Below are 20,314 nucleotides of genomic sequence, written 5' to 3' on the forward strand. Positions count from 1 at the left end.
TCTTCATTAAGGGGCATTCTCCATTGTGAGTAGACAGCAGAGAACTAACTAGACCAGCAGAGAACCTGATTATGCTGGCACTTAAGTGCTCAGCTCTTGGCCCTTTGCCATTTAAGACTGAGACTCATGACTTCAAAAGTTTTACTTTTCTGTAGTATTATTGATCAAGAAGGATTGTAACTTTGTTCATCTGAAGCATTGGATAATTATATTCCTGATGGCATGCAAGTATTCTCATCAGTTCTCTTCCTTGGGTAGGTTTTACGTTAATGAGAGCCTTTAATTTGATGGTAGTTAATGCTACAGAAACTTTGTAAATCTCCATTTGGAAGGGAATTATCTTGTCTTAGACTGAAAGTTTAGGATTAGATTTTTTTAAAGAGTGTGTGTGTGTGCGTTCATGTACTATAACACACATGTGGAAGTCAGAAGACAAACCTCAAGAGTCAGTCTTTGCCTTCTTCCATATTTGAGACCTTTTTTTGTTGTTTTATGCTTAGTGTACCATGCTGGCTGTCCCTTTAAGAAAGTCTTTAAAAGGGCTAGAGAGATGGCTCAGTTGGAAAATGCTTACCTTGAAACTGTAAGAACCCGAGTTCAATCCCCAGAACCCACCACCGTCTGTAATCCCAGAACTGTATAGGCAGAGACAGGAGTACCCTTGGGGCTTGCTGGCTAAGCCAGCCTAGATTAACCAGCAACTCCCAGGTGCCAGGGAGTGATGTGGTCTCAAACACCATGGTGGAGGTTGACTTCTGCACGTGAACATCACACTCATTCCCCTTACAAATAGACCCTTACAAATCTAAGCAAACAAACAAGCAACTCCTTTAGTCAGGTTTGGAAGCTAGCTCCTCCTCGTCTTCTGGGACCACACCCACTGCCTGTGAGGGCTTCCTAGCACTTCTCCGTGTCTGTCCTGCTCTTTCCTGTGTTCTCCTTTTTTTTTTGGTTTGGATGTGCCTTCAAGTTTATTGATTATGCCTTCCCCTAAGTCTGATTAATCTGCTTTGAAGTGCATCTTTTAAGTTAACTGTATTTTTCAGCTTTCAAATTTCCATTTGATTATATTCTGAAAAATTTTAAAACCTTTTAATCTCTCAGACATATTAATTATTGTTATTTCAAAGTACACAGCTGAGAATACCTACTCTGAATGTCATTCGGCCCTATTTCTAAAGTCTATTTTCACCTGCATTTCATCTGGGAGTCCCCAGGATTTACTTTATTTTTATTTTTGTTGTTGAATTGTGAGACACTGCCAGTGAAAAAGCCAAGGCTCTGGCTTATGCTCTGCTCTGGAGACTTTTCTTGAAGGCAGGTGAGACAGAAGCCAGTCTCCCTAACAAACCTGGAGATGAAGCTGAGCTGAGGCTGGCCTTTAGTTCCTAGGAAGACTGGCCTGTTTCTTGTCACAATTATTCCTAGGAAACAGCCCTGGGAGGGTTAGAATACTTCCCCCACCCTCAGCATTCTGGGGAAGTTAAAGTTCTGCTGACCATTTCAGCCACATAAGTCCTGTGACTTTCAAACAGACAATTGCACATTCAAAAAGAAAAGTTAAGATGAGTGAAAATGCTTGTCTCTGTGTTCCTCCCTATCTGGGTATTGGCCTGCAATTTTTCACTCTTATGAATGCTTTCCAATATCTTAAGTGAGGATTATTAAAATAAAACAGAACAAACAACAACAACAACAAATTCAGGCTCAGTTTGTAGCCCAGGCTGGCCTTGAACTCGTAGTCTTCTTGACTCTGCTTTCTAAGTATTGGGATTACAAGTCTATACCACACCCAGCCTTGAAAGGATTAATTTTTACATTTTCCAGTTCTTAGCAAATGGACTTGTCTAAAACAACTTATCTGGCTATTTTCTAAAGCTACACTGCATCTAGGAGTAGTTTTTTGTTTTGAAAGATTTTATTTTAAAATTATGTATGTGTGTGCATATATGTGCACATGAGTGCAGGGACCGTGGAAACCAGAAGAGGGCATCGTATACCCATGGAACTGTAGTTACAGGCGTTTGTGAGCGGCCCAAGCCACCCAGCCATCTCTTCAGCCTCATAGACACAGCATTTGGTTTATCAACTGTTATGTACAGTGCTAGCCCCCTGGTGGCAAGTGAGAGCTGTTGGCAGCATCCCTGTGTTCCTCTGCTGTTGTGGTGTGTGTTGTTTCCTCCCTGGAATTCTGCTCAGTCTGTGATGCTGTTTGTCTTTTGACTTTATCAAAAGCTCATTATTATTCACGTTTGTTCTCACCACACTGCCAGCGGGTAAGTGGCAGTCTGGATTGGCATCATAGTATGGTTTTGCTTTCTTCAGTCACAACATGTGTTGCCTGCCCTGTTTTAAGTCAGTTGCCTCCTCTGTGTCTCATCTCCCTAGAACATGTTTCTTGACGAGCACCCCATATCTTCTTGTTTACCTGACAAAGGTCCCCCAGAGATCCATTCCTCAACAAAGGTGCCTTGAATATGCATGCTAATGCTGAGGTGGTGGTCCTCTTACAGAGCCCACCTTCCTAAAGCCCCACAGATGCACCCACTTTATCTGCTGCCACCGCCAGGATTCCAAACATACTCTTCCAGAGAGGGGAGAGGGGTCGTCATACTCAGACTCAAACATAGTCACATTAAGTTGGAAATCATATAGACTAAAGGCTCAGACCCTCAAGTCATGGTGAACAGGAACATACTTTAAACATGTGGGGCTGCACTGACTAGTGAAGGCAGGGATAGGCTCATGTTTGGTTTCTCAGATCCTTTAGACACAGTGTTAGAGCACTCTAGAAGAGTAAAGTCCTCAAGCCTAAAGGCATTGTGTGGGATCAACAAATTCAGTCCCACAAGTTTTCATTACTAATCAGGGAAAATGTTTACTGAATGTCTACCCGGGCTTAGTTCAGGCCCTTTGTCAGCACAATGATGTAAAAAGACACTGCTCTGTTAACTTCATAGAGCTGGCTATGGGTAGAAATGAGGAGATACGGACTGGAGAGATTGTTCAGCAGTTAAGAGTTCTTGCTGTGTAAGCATGAGAACCAAATTTCAGATCCTAGCACCCATGTGAAAAAACGGCATGATCTGAGCATACCTGTAACTCCAGCATTGATGGGGTGGGGTGGAGGGCTAGTCAGAAGGCTTGCTGGGGCTTGTTGGAGGAAGCCTCGTAGAAAAACCTCACGTTTCAGATTCAGCAAGAGACCCTCTCTTCTTAGAATAAGTGAAGAGTGATAAAGGAGGATACCAGACAGCGTCCCCTGGCTTCTCTGTGTGTACATAGGCACACACATCAAACACATACCCTTACACACATACACACACCCCCACCGGGCACATGCATACCCCCACACACACACCTGACATCTACATACCCACACACACCTCACACACATGCATATCCCCTCCCCACACCTCACACACATACATACCTCCCTACACACACTCACACACATACATACCTCCCTACACACACCTTACACACATGCACATGTATATTTCATATGAATGCATATATACCTCACACACCCATAAATAGATACATACATATGCCTCACACACATACATGTACACATATACAAGTAGAGGTGGGAAAAGAAATAAAAAGTACTTTAATGCAAAAATAACTACAAATACAAATTTTTCATTATCACTATGTCCCTTTGCTCCAGTGAAAGGACCTAAGACCCAGGGACTGCTATTCATTCATTCATTCATTCATTCTCATAGTGCTCACGCCAGGTACTGACTGGGTATATTCTTGAAGATAGAGCTACAATACAGACAAAAAAATAGAAATCTAATCTCCATTCTTGAAATTTTATATAAATTATATATAAATGTCTCAGTGAAGATAGGTAGCATTCTGCTAATAGATATACATACACATAATATTAATTTTGAGGGGGGTTGGTTTCCTGAGATGGGAACCTTGAACTCATGATCCCCCTGCTTCAGCCCCACCATACCCAGCTTGTCTACTAATGTTTTTGTTTTGTTTTGTTTTTGGTGTCAAAGTTGAAGTTGTTGAGCTCAGAACTGCTGTTTATGCTAGCCAAGTGCTCTGCTATTTGACAGTACTCCAGACTCTTACTGCATTTAATTTTCTTGCATGTAAGACATAATCTATTCATTCATTGTTATTTACTTATTTATTTTGTGTTGACATGTGTGCATGCTTGTGTATGTACAGGTATACCTGTGTAGGTGTGTTCGTGTGTCTGAGTATGCATTTGGATTTTGTTCCTCAGGAGCTGTCCACCTTGTTTTTTAAAGGCATGGTCTTGGGGTGATTGGGCTGTGGTTTTTAATACATGGCTCATCTTTTCAGCGTTTCTGGAAGGTATTTGAACCAACTTCATCCGGACTCTGAAAAAGAGTCCTAACCCTGTGGCCCCAGGATCTGTTTTGTTTTGTTTTGGGTTTTTACCTGATGATTTTTTTTTTAGCTTTCTGACAGTGAAGCACTTCATTTAGAAGGATGGTTTGTTTTGTGTAGAATCAGCCAGTATTTGAAGAAGGAGGACTGGGTTTTCTAGCACCTCATATTTTTCGAATCAGAAGTTACCACATGTTGATGGGAGAAGGTTTATTTTTACATGGGAATGTCCCCACCCAGTGAAACTATCTACCCTTGTTTTGGGGGTCATAATATATTTTCTTTCTTTCATAGCTACTTTGGAACCTGTGGGGAACCCTGGTGAGAAGCCTTTGAGTCGCATTCTACTGTAGGCCAAAGATCATGTAGACAAACTAATAAACACTCCCATATGCACTTACACTAAGCATCCCCCTTCCCACCCCTCTGTTGGCTCTCTTGATGGGAGATAAAATATCAGGATTGTGTCTCAACAGAGGTGTGTGTCAGTCACAAGGTGCTACCCTCCCTGTGTTCTCACAGGCAGTCAACACAAACTCTAGAAGTGGGTGTGGTTTCCCCCACATTGAGGGAAGTGTGCATTCTACAACAGCACACACTGGCTGGGGGCTGTATGGTCTGCCTGGAGACAGAGTCTGTCAATCTTGTGGATGGTGAACACACCCTAAGGCTGCTCCCCACCCCTACACTTTTTCCAGAAGTTCCTGATTTCCTTACACTTCTGTTTGTTTTTGGCACGAGGTGGTGTTGTTCCTGGAACTATGTAGACCAGGTGGGATTTCCTACACAATATCCGCCTGCCACTGCCTTACAGTGGGACCGTGCCTGACTTTTCTCCATACGACGTCCTGCAAATCAGGGTTCCCACAGTTCGATGACTGCATTTGATTAATTTGTTCCATACTGGTTTGTGCAAAGCATATCACAAAGGCTTCGAATGAAGAGATGTATGGGCTGAGGTGTGGGGGAAGGGACCAAAGCTTCTAGACCCTCCACAGTTTCCCACCTGTCTAGTAGGGCAGAAAGTCACATGAACCCCATCTGTTGAGCTGTTGGGGGGACTTCACTGATGAGTAAGTGTGATTGAAGCAAGGACAAGAGTATTGAAATATGGTTGGAGAAGCCATATTGACCAACCATATTTCAGTATTTTCCCACAGCAGCATCTTGAGTGGGAACCAGTCGCACTCCAGGGCTCTAGGACACGAGCAAGACTCTGCTGGAATTGGGAGTGTAACTTACTACCTGCCAGGAAAGGTTAGGGGATTTCTTTATGGCCAGCTAAAGTCAGGAGAACATTAAAGTCTCTATGGGGGACGCCCCGAGGAAGGAGTTGTGGATTAACAACCATGGGAGAAAACCAATACACAGTCTCAACATCACACATAACTATGTGTTAGGCTCTCAGTTTTGTGTGGCTTTGTGAGGCAGGCCATCAACACGGGGCCCTACCCTATCTTCTTGCTACGTTCAAGGATATCTTATGACTTTGGTGAGCTCCCGTTTGAGACCCTGGTCCAATGACTGTCTCTCTGCCTTACAAGCACTTGCCATATGAATGCTGGTTGGCTTCTTTTGGAGACTAGGAAAGAATGATTGTTATGCTAGCCACTCATGTTTAACTATTCATGGCAGACTAGAATTACATTAGAAATTGAGGGTTAGAGTGACTATATTTGTATTAGATATTTTAAATCTTATTTTTTATGTTTGAAATGTCTCATATAGCCCAGAGTGGCATCAAACTCCTAATACATTTGCCTCTACCTCCCAAGTGCTGGGATTGTGGGTGTTTACCACCATGACTGGCTTGTAATAGAAGTCTTGGCCCACCAAAGCCAGCAAATAAGTCCATTAAAAAATCAAGTGTGGTTTTGTTTATTTAAAAAAGAAAACAAATTTTTTAAAGACTGAAATATGTATTCAATATGTAGTAGGCAGAATTAGAAATATCTCTTAACGAAGGTGAGGGATATGGTACGAATATACTATTAGCATTTGGGAGGCAGAGGCAAAAGGATATCCAAAGCTTTGAGGCTGGTTTGGTCCACATACCCAACTCCAGACCAGCCATGGCTATCCAGCTAGATCCTAGTCCAAACAAAATAACACAGCACAAACAAATAGGCTGGTAGAGCGTTTGCCTAGCTTGCAGCAGGCCAAATACCACGCAACGCCAGGTATGGGGGCATATGTCTGTAACCTCAGCAACTGGGAGGTGAGAGCAGTGAGACTGGAAATTTAAAGTTGTCCTTAGCTACACAGCGAGGCCACCCAGGACACACGAGGTGTTGTCTCAAATAAAGTGGGGGTGAGTATGCTCTCTTTAGTGCCACAGTGAAGATAACAGATCAAATGAACAATAAAGGAATCAGGAAAAGAAACAAGCATGCTGCCTAATTGTTAACGTTAAATAAAAATTAGTGTCTTGGCTTTAAAATGGAATTTTAACTTAATGGAAATACCAAAATGTAGCAGCCAGGCATGGTGGCTCAGCCCTGCAACCCCAGCACTCTGGAGGCCGAGATGGGGTTTGCCTGGGCTACATAGTGAGTGAGTTCTGGAGTAGCCTGGGCTACAGAATAAGATCCTGGTCTACTGTGGTTGGGCAGTTTTTGCTTTTGTTTTTGTTTTTGCTTTTAATCAGCTTGAAGCCAGGTGTCACGGCTCATACATGTAGTTCTTACATTTGGGAGGTGGGAGTGGGGGCAGGAGGATCGGGGGTTCATGATCATTCTCAGCTACAAGGTAAGGCCAAGGCTAGCCTGAGTCACATGAGATCCTGTCCGAACACACACACACACACACACACACACACACACACACACACACACACACACACCACTCTACAGAAACAAAAGTCTCAGTAATGCGTATTTAAAAATGTCACTTATCTTGAAGCTCCAGTGACACAATGGCTTAGCCCATGGCACTCAGACAAATGTCACCTCTTCCTCCTGAGAAATACTAGAAATGCCAAAAACCAATAGTATAAATAGAGATGTAAGTGAACTATTTTTATTGTATTCTTTTTTTCATGTCAAGCATGTAAATTCTAAATAAATGATTTCATAAAAGGTACAAAAATATCCCTGGAATGAGGATGGGAGTAGATGCTTGCAGGGACAGCGCTGTGCCACCCTTGCCACTGAGGTTCTGTGACATCACCCAAGGCAGGACTGCTTTTAAACGCAGGCCGCACTAATCTCTATAAGCTAACACCTAAGCTCCAGGAACTGACCACTTGGTGTGCTGTGCCTGCTGCCCCTCCAACCCCCCCCCGACCGCCCAGTACACTGTGCCTGCTGCCCCTCCAACCCCCCCCCCCGACCGCCCAGTACACTGTGCCTGCTGCTCCCCAGACCGCCCAGTACACTGCTGCTCCCCAGACCGCCCAGTACACTGTGCCCCGCTGCTCCCCAGACCGCCCAGTATGATGTGCCTGCTGCCCCTCCAACCGCCCAGTACACTGGCCTGCCTCCCAGACCGCCCAGTACACTGTGCCCGCTGCTCCCCAGACCGCCCAGTACACTGTGCCTGCTGCTCCCAGACCGCCCAGTATGCTGTGCCTGCTGCCTCCAACCCCCCCAGACCGCCCAGTACACTGTGCCCCGCTGCTCCCCAGACCGCCCAGTATGCTGTGCCTGCTGCCCCTCCAACCCCCCCAGACCGCCCAGTACACTGTGCCCCGCTGCTCCCCAGACCGCCCAGTATGATGTGCCTGCTGCCCCTCCAACCCCCCCAGACCGCCCAGTACACTGTGCCCCGCTGCTCCCCAGACCGCCCAGTATGATGTGCCTGCTGCTCCCCAGACCGCCCAGTGTGATGTGCCTGCTGCTCCCCAGACCGCCCAGTACACTGTGCCCCGCTGCTCCCCAGACTGCCCAGTATACTCTGTTCTGCTGTTTGTCTTGGGATGGTCTTTGGGTATGATTCATTTTGGATCATTGTGGAGACCTCTAGGCTAGCAGAGTGAGCACATGTAGTATACTTGAACAAAATACAACTTTAATTTTATTTTTAGGGGATAAAGAGTCCAATTAGTTTGGCTGGGATGTTGGGGAATGAATGTCCTTTCCTCTGACTCAGCACTTCTGGAGCAGGGAAGCTCCTTGTCCCCTTCATGTCTGACCTCTTCTCTCCCTCTCCCACATCCTGTCTACGTCTTCAGGAGTGAGGACACAGTCACCTGGTAACTGATCGATTTTAAAGATGGTGCTCTTGGGGAAAACCCTGTAGAGAAAGCAGTGGTGATTTGACAGACGGAAGCAGGAGATTAAATGCTGACATCAAGGTGGCCATACATTTCTGTATTCTGCTCTGTAGTGACTTTCCCCCGGGCCCTGTCAGCTCCTCTCCCTGGCCTTCCTGAGTCTCCTTCTCCCATTTTAAAACCAGCCTCTAGAACCATGTTGTGTGCAAAACTCCTTAAGTACTGCAGTCGTCTGGTTTTATTTGGAAAGCACACTGCCGTTTCCATCCAGACGGTTTACTCGAGTAACGGGATGCCATTTAAATGGTGTGGGGTGACCAGGTGGGGCAGGGCAGGGTGGGGTCATAAAAAGAAAATCTCAACAAAATTTCATCTTTGCCCTTCATGGCAGACGCCTGTGGGAGTGTGTGTCCTCTGGCCAGTGGCAGGACTTGCCAAGCAGGAACTTACTCACCTGGTGCTCTGCTCTCTCTGGGAATCTTCCCGTGAGCTGACCTGCTGTGACTGTGCAGATTCTCCAAACTACAGTTCCAACTAGCTTTTACTACAGACGAGAGACACTGACATTTGTCTGTGGTTTACTTTTTTAAAAACTTGTAACCAAAAACGTTATACCCATAACACCACCATCCAGTTTCTTCAGTTTGAGAGGAGAAGGGAAAAGGGCAGTGTTACAGTTTAGCTGTGGCTACTGCCTAGACCTGGAAGCTGGTAAGAGTTGTCAGGCCCTGGGTTTGGTCCCTAATACTGAGTAAAGCAGGCATGGTGGCTTATGCCTGGGATGGCAGAGAAGCAGAAGCAGGAAGGTCAGGGTTCCGAGTCAGCATTAGTTATATAGAGTGGGAGGCTAGCCTGGGCTGTGGGACCCTGCCTCAAACAAACTAAGGGAAGAAGCTGATTTTGGCAATCATTAAGAACCTGGAAGCAACCTAGATGCCCCTCAACTGAAGAGTGGATAGAGAAAATGTGGTACATTTACACAATGGAGTACTATTCAGCGGAAAAAAAAACAATGGAATCTTGAAATTTGAAGGCAAATGGATGGCACTAGAAGAAACCATCCTGAGTGAGGTAACCCAGTCACAAAAAGAGAAACATGGTATGTACTCACTCACATATGGATTTTAGACATGAATCAGGGGAGTGCCAGCATACAATCCCACTGCCAGAGAGTCTAGGAAACAGAACCTTCATTCAGCAACTGATGAAAGCAGAGGCAGACACTCACAGACAAACACTGAACTGAACTCGTGGAATTCATTGTCAGAAAGGGAGAATTGATGAGCAAAGGAGTTAAGAGTGGGCTGGTTTTTTTTTTTTTTTTTTTTTTTTTTGGTTTTTACGAGACAGGGTTTCTCTGTATTGTTTCGGAGGCTATCGGTCCAGCCCGGCCTCGAACTCACAGAGATCTGCCTGCCTCTGCCTCCCGAGTGCTGGGATTAAAGGCATGCGCCACCACCGCCCGGCTAAGAGTGGGCTGGTTTAACCCAAACAGTTGACCTGAACAAGGGGGAGCCCTTGGACCCCAGATTGATGGCTGTGTGGAAAGCATGGGCCTGACCCAGACCCCCTGAATGTGGGTGTCAGTGAAGAGGCCTAGGTATGGGGCCTTGGGTAGTAGATCAGTATTTATCCATGGCGTACAAATAGATTTCGAGTGCCCATCCCACAATGAGGGATGCTCTCTTAGCCTGGACTTTTGTGGGAGGGCCTAGGCCCTGCCCTGGATGAAATGACAGACTCTGGAGATCCACCATAGAGTGTCTCACCTTCCCTGGGGATTGGAGTGGAGATTGGGTGGGGGACTGGGGGACCTGGTGGGGAGGGCAGGGGAGGAGAGGAGGGAGAGGGAGCTGTGATTGACATGTGAATCAAGATTGTTTCTAACTTAAATGAAAAAAAAAAAGAATTGTGTGGCTGGGAAGTTTTGTTATAATTTAATTCCCAAGTGTTCACTCTTTAGTTTTGCTTGCCTAAATCTAGGCATGCATATAGTTTTGGTTGTATGTGACCATATTATTTGTTAGATGTGGTATTCCTACTCCCTCAAATAAACACAAACAAACAAATAGTAGTAAATCAGCTCCCTATGGTCAGAGGTTAATTAGACAGGCAAGCTGGTGTGGCAGTCATTGCAAATACTTCACACATAGTAGCTTTTTATAGAAATATGCCCTAGGCAGACTGACCGGAGAAGCTGGAGGGTCATATCCACATTCCTCTGTCAAAGCTGTTGGTCCCATCTTTGCAGCCCTGAAGGGCCAGGATTGCAGCCTTTGGGGGCTGAGATCCTGATTAAAATGACCCACTCCCTTTTATAGACCTGGGCTACCTTAGTGGATAACAGGGAACTGAGCCTAGCGCGTGGCATTGATCGAAGCCTGAGGTCTGTGGCTCCATCCATCTCGTACAACTGGGTTACAACAGCAAGAGCAACCAAATTTCAAGCCAGCAGGCCACTGGAAACCCTTACATAATTGCAGAAGGTTTGGGTTTCCTGTGGTTCAAGTTTTCTTGCCTCTGTCATGATCAAACGATCTGGAGAAAGGCGTAGAATTTCAGAGGAGAATCTGCAGGGTGGTGGACAATGAGTCCTTTCTCTCCAGGCTCATACAAGCCCTGCGTCGGTCTTCACCTCTGGCTTGACTACAAGGCTCCATTTAAACCGAACCCGCCTCACGGACTTAACTGATCCAGGAGTGACTCAATAGGGACAGCCAGCTACTGTAGCTCCTTTTCCCGTTTTGATAAGGGGACAGAACACAATGGGCTTTACAGTTCTTAAATGACTCCATTCTTTCCTTCTGTGTATGAGATGTGATGCTTATATGGTTTTTCCTTCTTAATAAAATTTCATGTGGCCTGATTATACTTTTAAATAAACACAGTGTTATCCCATTTGAATAAGATTTTTAAAAATTAAAATTTTATTTTGCGTGTATGGGCGTTTTGCCTGTGTACGTATCTGTACCATGGGTGTGCCTGGTGCCCACAGAAGAGAGCATTGGAAGCCCCAGAATTAGAGTTACAGGTGGTTGTGAGCCACCCTGTGGATGCTGGGAACTGAACCCAGGTCCTCTGTACCATCAGCCAATGCTGTTAACCTCGGAGCCTCCTCTCCAGCCCCTGGGTTATTTATCTATTTTTATTAGTTATGTATTCTTTTGAGACACAGTGTAGCACTGCCCACTATCAAACTGTGCAGCAGAAGGCGGCCTTGACCTTCTTGATCCTCCTGCCCCTGTTGTGCCCAAATTCTGAACCCCAAAATCACCAAGAGGCCCATTTTGATGCAAAAGCAAAGAGTCTTTTATTGTAGATGTTAAACGAGCTAACCCCATTAGCTCGGGCCCTTCACCCCGCCACCATGGCGAATGGCTGGAGAAAGACCCCAAGCAACCTTGAGGCAGGGATCTTAAAGGGCAGCGTAAGGGGAGGGTCTAGGGGCATGAAACAGTCTCAGGATTGGTGTGCTTCTAGGTTTGGGTGACCCGCCCTGTGTTGATTGGTCAACTGGTTGTTATGGCCCATAGGCCCTCCCAGGGCGGTTGCTATGTTCTGCAGGTCACTGTTGTGTGCTGTCCGTAAAGCATACCCAGAGCCGTAAAGCACAGCCCCGCCAGCTAACTTCTGATTGGTTCCTTGCCACGAGGAGGCATCTGACCATAGTGACCAAGACAGGAGCGGCAAGGTCATGCAAGCACATGTTAGCCTGTAATGGCTGCTAAAATGGGGGACTGGTCACCACACCCCACTTCTCAAATGCTGGGATTATTGTCTGGCTGACAGTTTTTATTTGTGAGGAGTGATTCTGATATCACTTAGACACTGAGTTTTTGCAGTTGGGCTCTTGAATTTTTTTCATTACCTTAAATGTTTCATAAATATAATGTTCCAGTAAAATTGGCTAGGTGATTAGAGTCATTGAAGTGACCAAAATACTAGTGTGATTGTGTTAATTGCTGTGAGTCACTAGGACAGTGGTTCTCAACCTGTGGATCACAACTCAAAGGGGGTCACATATCAAATATCTTGCATATTAGGTATTTACATTACAATTCATAACAGTAGCAAAATTACATTTATGAAGTAGTAACGAAATAATTTTATGGTTGGGTCACCACTACATGAAGAAGTAACTGTATTAAAGGGTCGCAGCATTAGGAAGGTTGAGAAGCACTGAGCTAGGAGATGGGGGCTCCTGACATTGGTAGAATTCCAAGTGTGGGGCATGGCCACTCTTTACGTGATGACAATGCACTTTGCATCTGAGCTTCAGAATGGTAATGCTGAGCTTAAGGAATCACTGGGATGTTTGTGAAAAAGCAGGTAACTCCATCCAGTAGGTTCAGATGGGAGCTTGGGGTTTTGTGGTTAAGGAACACCTAACTGATTCTAATCCTTGGCTTTGGGGTCACTGTGAAAAGAAAGTGAATGTCACAAAGGTTAAGTTGGGGGTCTCCTGTCACCCAGGCTGAGTGACCCTCTTTGTGACCCCATGTGATCCCCATAGGTGCAGGAAGGCACTTCCTCATGCATTGCTTCCATTCAGAGCAGGGTGTCCTCCTCAACTCCAAGTTCCCAGGAACATCTCTTACCTGTGGCCAGCCTGGGCTGTTTGAGATTGCCATCTCAGCCCCACCTAGGCCTGTAATTAGAATTTCAGAGTGGTTGTTATCAGTGTAATTAATCCAAAGTCACTCCCCTATCTTTTCTATCCAGTTGCCCACCCCATTTAGTACTTTGCAATTGTTAAAAACAAAGGTCTTTTTCAAAAGGACTCCCAATTAGAAATGGGTCCTGGGGCGCCTCTGGGAGTTACAGGTGCAATGTGTATGTTCATTGTAGGAGGATGAGATTTTCCCTTGAAGATCCTGGATGTGATGGTCAGGGCAGATAGGGGAAGTATGTGGCGGTGAAAGTACTCGGGTTATAGCAGTTTGCTGGAGGGCTCTTGTGAGCCCTGTTGTAGGATCCATCTCCCTGTGGTCTTTTTCATCATGGGGATTTTCAGTTGGCAGGGTCCCGCAGCCCTGGCTCTGAGAAATGGAAGCAGGGTTGCCTCCAGATGTTAGGCAAGTGCCTTCTCACAGAGCTGATCCCCAGCCTGGGCCTCTTAGCATGAAAGGTTCAGACCTGTCTAAAACCAGCAGTGGAGCGAGTGAGCGAGTGAGTCCCTGCATCATTAGTCCCTGCCAGGAGTGTTCACATCCTTTCAGTGGTCTCTTCCCCTCTTAAAATCCTGGTGTGCTCTGTGGGGGTGATATTTTCTCACCTCTGACAAGGTCTATAGCTGAGGTTCCATGAGTAAAATAGAGACCAATAAGAACACACACCTTGATTTAATAAAGTTTTATGTGGCACAGGACTAGTCAGCAGGGAGGATCAAAGAAATCCCATGGTTTTACAGCTGGTAAGATGAATAGTGGACAAAGGGATTCTCACCTAAGGAGTCAGCAAGGCCTTCTGGGTAGGTCTATCGTGTCTGTCTCCCTTTCCCTTTGTGTATCTCAGGCTACCTCCTGTAGAGGGTCTTGTGATCTGCTTCTAGGAAAAGCAGAAAACTGTCTTATAGCTTCTGCACGGGGGAAGGCCAGGAAAAAAGCCAGGAAAACTTCCTGTCTCAGTTGTTTTCAAGGTGCCCTGTGCTAGGGTTATGGGTCCCTAGATCCATCATTTCCAGATTAATTCATTTTAGGAACAAAAGCAATCACAGCCTGACTGCTGTTTTGATCATAAGTAGTCATCCAAATGTGTCCCTTTCAGGAATGTGTTCCAGAGGACCTGGAATTGAAGAAGAAGATTTTTGCCCAGCTGGATCGCATCGTGGACGACAGAGTCGTCTTAAGCAGCTCCAGCTCGTGTCTGCTGCCTTCCAAGCTGTTTACAGGCTTGGCACATGTGAAGCAGTGCGTGGTGGCTCATCCCGTGAGTACATTGTTTTCTTTGATGGTGTTGGGGATCAAACCTGGTCCTTTCACACATTAGTCAAGTACCAAGGTCCACTCTAGCCTCTAGGAGTGTGGTAAGCCTGGGGACTTGATTGTATCTCTCGTTCTTTTTTTAGGGGCAATAAATTGCAATGGATCTGCAAGTATCCAGAACTGCTTTATTGACATGTCACCCATATACCATACTGTCTGTTGGCCAACATTATACAATTGGGTGGTTTTGCATACATTTGGGATTGTGCAATATCATCATTTAAACAAAGCAATATGAACCAAAATTCTTTGAAATTTTATATGAGCATCTAAGGTGTCATGGCATAAAACAAGCAGTAGTTAATGCTTAACCCCCCAGGACACTCATCATGTGGGATAAGCTGCTAAGTTAGCAGTCCCATTATCAAGATAAAGTGCTGCATTAAAATTGTCCATGTAGGATGGGGGGCTGGCTGTGTGGATAAAGTGTGTGGGTGCAAGCATGTGTGCCTGGGTTTGAATCCTGAGAACTCATGTAAATTGAGAATAGTAGTGTGTGTATCTGTAATCTCAGAACTTCTACAGGGAGATGGGAAATAGGGACAGGAGAATGATGGAACCTTTAGGGTCAGCTAAGCCTGTGTATGCAGCTGCAAGCAACAGAGACATTGTCTCAAACAAGGTAGGAGATCAGGTCTGATACCAGAGGTTGTCGTCAGGCCGCAGAATGTGGCCATAGCACAGGAACATGTAGGCACACACACATGCGCGCACGCACACACACACACACACACACACACACACACACACACACACACAGAGGATTTTAAAATGTACATGTCATGCAGGTGTTTACAGACATGTCACTCTCCCTGTGTCATTTACTGAAGGTTGGATATGCACTGTTAAAATGCAGGTTCTGGGTGTCATAGCAAAAATTTTTAACTCAGGACGTCTGTGTTGAAGCCCTCTTTCAACCTCTTTCTCTGCTGCTCCCCTTTCCCCATCCACTGCGAGCTGCTAAGCACATTTCCTCACCAGGAACACCTTGTGTGGTCCGCTGGGTCACAGGCTCCTATTAGCAGGTGAGGGAGGGCTCAGTGAGTCTTTCTGAGGTTGACATGTCATTGTGAGGGCAGGAACAAGCATAGGGTTTGTAGATCACTGGGTGAATGATTTTGGAGCCCTGACCATGAACCTGGTACAGCCACGAAGAACCAGGACAGCCTGTTTGGGTGGGAAAGCTACCTTAGTTCCAGCCATGATAAATATGATGGCATACTGTGTCATTAGCGGCCAAAAGCTACACAGAGGAGCGGGGCCAGCCTGGCTGGGTTGATGGGAACTGCTGCAAGCTAAGGCATTGCATAAGCAAAGGCTGAAAGGCAGGAGCAAGCGGAGTAATTGGGGTGGGGTCATCATGGCCTTGCTGGCAGAGCCCACACACTGGTGGGGGGACAGTCAGCAGGAGGTCGGAAGATTAGAGAATACAGACCGGTACCTGTGTCAGTTGCTTTTCTTGTGGATGTGGTCAAATGTCTGACAGGAAGTAAGTTAAGGGAGGGGACATTTATTTTAGCTTCTTAGTTTGAGGGGTATCATGATAGAGAAAGCTTGGTGGAAGGAAGCAAAGAAAAGTCAAGGGGTAGGGTCACTAGTAAACCTTAAGACCCATTACACAGACACTATTTTCCACTTTCTTGAGTGAGAAAAGCTAGCTAAAGGTTCCAAAGTCTTCCAGAACAACACCAGCAGCTAGGAACAAAGTGTTGAAACACAGACACACACACACACACACACACACACACACACACACACACGCGTGCGTGTGCGTGTGTGTATACAACCTTTTTTAAAAATAAAGTTTATTTTTAGTTTATGTGTTTGGGTGATCTGCCTGCAGATATGTCTGTGCACCACATGTATACCTGGTGTGTGCCGAGGCCAGAAGAGGACATCAGATTCCCCAGAACTGGAGTTACAGACAGCTGTGAGCTACCGTGTGGGTGCTGGGAATAGGACCTGAGTCCTCTGGAAGAGTCTAGAGTGCCTTAGCTGCTGAGCCTTCTATCTAGCTCCACAGAGCATCTCATATCCAAACCATAGCAGTATCCTTTAGCCACAATACTTGGAACTAACAGTATTTCAGAATTTGAAGTTTGGAATGCTTACATAGTCTTTATCAAGTGAATTCTTAATCCAAAAAAAAAAAACCCACATCTGAAAAGCTCTGAAATTTACATTTTTTTAAAGTAGTGTCAGAGCTTAAAACATTTCAGGTGCCCAGAACCTTTGGGGGTAGTGGAGCTCCACCTGGAGTGTTTTAGAGGCTCATGAGCATTACTTTGAAGTACTGTGTGAGTCTAGGTACAAAGCGTTGATTTGATTTTTTTTTTTTTTTGGTTTTTATGAGACAGGGTTTCTCTGTATTGTTTTGGAGGCTATCGGTCCAGCCCGGCCTTGAACTCACAGAGATCCGCTTGCCTCTGCCTCCCGAGTGCTGGCATTAAAGGCGTGTGCCACCAATGCCAGGCGGTACAAAGCATTGAAATGCTGCTTTGGGAGGGTAATGGCCTCCTACAGTCCAGACTCACCACACAGTGCACAGGCCATATCTGAAGCCTGAGGAGCCAGGACTGGAATGGGGAGCATGGAAAGTCTTCTTCCAAGAAGATCAGCTAAGAAGAGATGTCAGACTGGTCAGGGTGAGAGACTAGACACCCGCTAGATACTCACTGTCAAGCTTTAGGCAGCCCAGACTCCAAGTTTTGCTGTATTGTGAAATACATGAAAAGAATGATGAATGATCATCAGGGTTACTGCCATAGAACCAAAAGAACATGGAATAGAAGTAGCTACATTCAGTTACAAAACATGCAAGTAACATTAGAGGCAAGAGGGATGATAACTGAAAGTGTCCAGGCATCAAGGCCATGAGTTGTCTTTTTTCTTGTGATAGATAGATGTCACAAAATCGCTCTGAAAACAGCCACTGACTACTACAGTGGAAAACATTTGCTTGTAAGAAAGCCACTAATTTTTAATCAGTTGTTTTGCATTTAAGTTGGTTCAGAAAGGAACACTACTTAAATCAAGACTTCAGAAATCACCTGTATGTTCTCAAAAAGACTTTTGCACCTTGTTTAGGCAAAGACAAATGGCATAAGTCAAGTCTAGTTGGTAGATGGCTTCCCTAGTGTACGCCAGCCCAGGATTCGATCTCTAGCAACGTATGAAACTGGGTAGGGTGGCAAATGCCTGTAACTCTGGCTTTCAGGAGATGGAGGCAGGGGGCTCTTAGGAGCTGGAGGTCCTCAGCAGCATGGTGTTTGAGGCCTGCCAGGATTCATGAGACCTTCATTCAAACATCACCCGTGTGCAGTCCCCATATAAATAAATACTGAAGACCCAGAGGTTTTTAGACACAGGACCTGGAGAACACAAGCTGGATCTGACCCTGAAGCCTCCTTTCTGAGGACTAGCTATCATGGTATAGAAGATGTCACACAAGTCTCTAAAGGAAGGAAGCAACCAACAGTCCTACCCAGCTGTGATGCCTATGGACTGCGACAGTGACCAGCATGGCACAATAGTTCTAAGGGTGTAATAGTGTCACTTATACCTTGGCAGTAACCAGCAGCTGTCTAATTGGACTTGAGACATGCTCAATGATCATACTGGAGACTTAAATATCTACTCAGGGCTAGTGAAATCATAGATATTCGAGGAAAATATACTACCATTACTTTACTAAATCAGAATAATTCCTAACTACACTCTAAATATTTAACCTTATACCCACTGGTAAGTATAGGTTTCACCTCTCATCATATAGACTTCTCTTTGCAGCAGAGACTATTACAGAAAACCACAGCCAATCCAAATGCAGAGAACAAGAGATCATGTGAAGCCTAGTCCCAATGAATACGTCTGTAGCACAACCCCTGCACCTAAGGCTCTGGGGTGATCATGGAAGAAGGGGAGTCAGAGAAGCAGGAAGTCTGTTGTGATATTGTATTTCCTAGAAATGTCTGAGAAGCTATATTCATGAAGTCTTACAAGACCTAAGCATGACCTGAACAAGGATGATACCCATAGGCATACTAACATGGAAGGGGGAAATCTCATGGAACCTCAGCTCTAGACAAAGAGTTACAGGCAATGAAGGAATTCTGAGAGAGGGGGAAATGGTCTTCCCCAAGGCAGTGGCCCCCAATTAGTTATCCAGTACTAGGTGGTCAGCATTGAAATGATAATATACATACAAATAACATTATATGAACTGAGGATGTTATATTTAGGAATATATGTAAAACAACAAAGAAGATGAGGTTATGAATTTGAAAGTACATGGGAGGAGTTGGAGGAAGCTGAAAGGGAAGAGAGAAATGGTGAAATTATATTTGATTTCAAAAATAAAATTATTAAAACCAAAGATAAAGAATAACAGATGAGTAGATGAATACACAAACTAAAGCATACATTCAGACCTCTCTAAAATCAGGTGTGATGGGTCACTCCTATAATCCCAGGACTAGAGGCACTGAGACGGGAGGCTACAGAGTTCTCAAAAAAAATCAAAACAACAACAAAAACAAAATCAAAAGTCACTGCAAATTGATCTACTTAGTGGTAGAGCATTGCCCAGCTTGCAAAGGGCCCTAGGTCTCAGTCCTATTAGGACACAAGAAGAGTGTACACATGCATATGCATGTGCATGTGTGTGTGCGTGTACACGCGCACACACACACACACACACTATCTTTTATTGTTTTTATGAGGTATTTTTTAATCCAAACTGATGTTAACTAAAGCAAATCAGATCACCAAAGTTGACCATCTTTGAATTCTGTCATTCTATGTCATCCAGGGGAGTAGGCAGACCATCTTGAATCATATGGACTATCTTAAATGTTTAAGAGTCATTCCTAGTCTGAGAATCTACATTTCCTCCCAGTCCCACAGGCCAGACCAAAGTGTCTGAGCTCATGCCCTTAGCCCAATAGTCCCCTGGGATCTTTGCCTGGACAGGAAATCAGATGTCAGGAAGGAGGCCTGGTCATGCCCCTGCAGGGCTTTGGCACACCGGATATTTACCATTGCAATAGGTTGTGGCCTCCACCTCCACACAGGGAAGCTCCAGCCGGCAAGTTAGGACAGCCTTATGCTCTCTCAGGCAGTTTTCACAGGGGCAGGGCAGAGTTTCTGGTCATCTCTGTTCCAGGGTGAGTGGAAGGGACTGAGAGTGGGTGTGTGCTGTCAGCACTGAGGGCCTCGCGGGCTTCGGTATGGGCTTTCTGGACTGTCCCTTCGGAGGCTGCGGAAGACCTGCTACATGAAGCCCGAGAGAGGAAAGGGTGTTCATGCACCCACCTACCCTGCTGTGGCCTTTCCTGTCCTTGGATGTGTTTTATATCAACTTCCCTTCATGTAGGGAGGAAGCCAGGGTTGGTGTGTGTAGGGGTGGCTTTAGAGAGACTGGCGTGGGGGGGGGGCACAGAGGCAGTCTCTCTGTCTCCACCACACAGCGTCAGCCGTCCATCAAAGTTACAGAGAACTGCACTTACTTTGGCCTCACTTTTAAAAGCTTCCCCTTCATCTTCCTTCCTGATGTGTTATGGGATCAAGGTTTCTGGTGGAGCTAATAGGGCCTCTCCGTGCTCTGTTCTGTAGGTCAGGTTGCCTAGAAGGAAGCCATAGACTCTGGAATGGACCCAGGACATCTCTTCCTGGAATTGGATAAGGGCCTGCTTTTTTTTGGTATAAAATGGCTGCTGTCACTGCTACCATGCTTCCA

General features: G+C 45.5%; 1 protein-coding gene across 1 annotated transcript in view; it reads left to right on the top strand.

The window, feature by feature from the left end:
- The window catches only part of Cryl1 (crystallin lambda 1), a 101,866-nt gene that overhangs the window by 53,956 nt on the left and 27,596 nt on the right, over window positions 1–20,314 (top strand). The window contains exon 4 of the mRNA XM_040740652.1: window positions 14,360–14,521. Within this exon, the coding sequence (XP_040596586.1) occupies window positions 14,360–14,521 (162 nt within the window). The remainder of the gene's footprint in view (window positions 1–14,359; window positions 14,522–20,314) is intronic.

This window comes from Mesocricetus auratus, unplaced genomic scaffold (assembly GCF_017639785.1).
Source record: "Mesocricetus auratus isolate SY011 unplaced genomic scaffold, BCM_Maur_2.0 Super-Scaffold_100707, whole genome shotgun sequence".
Classification (NCBI taxonomy): domain Eukaryota; kingdom Metazoa; phylum Chordata; class Mammalia; order Rodentia; family Cricetidae; genus Mesocricetus; species Mesocricetus auratus.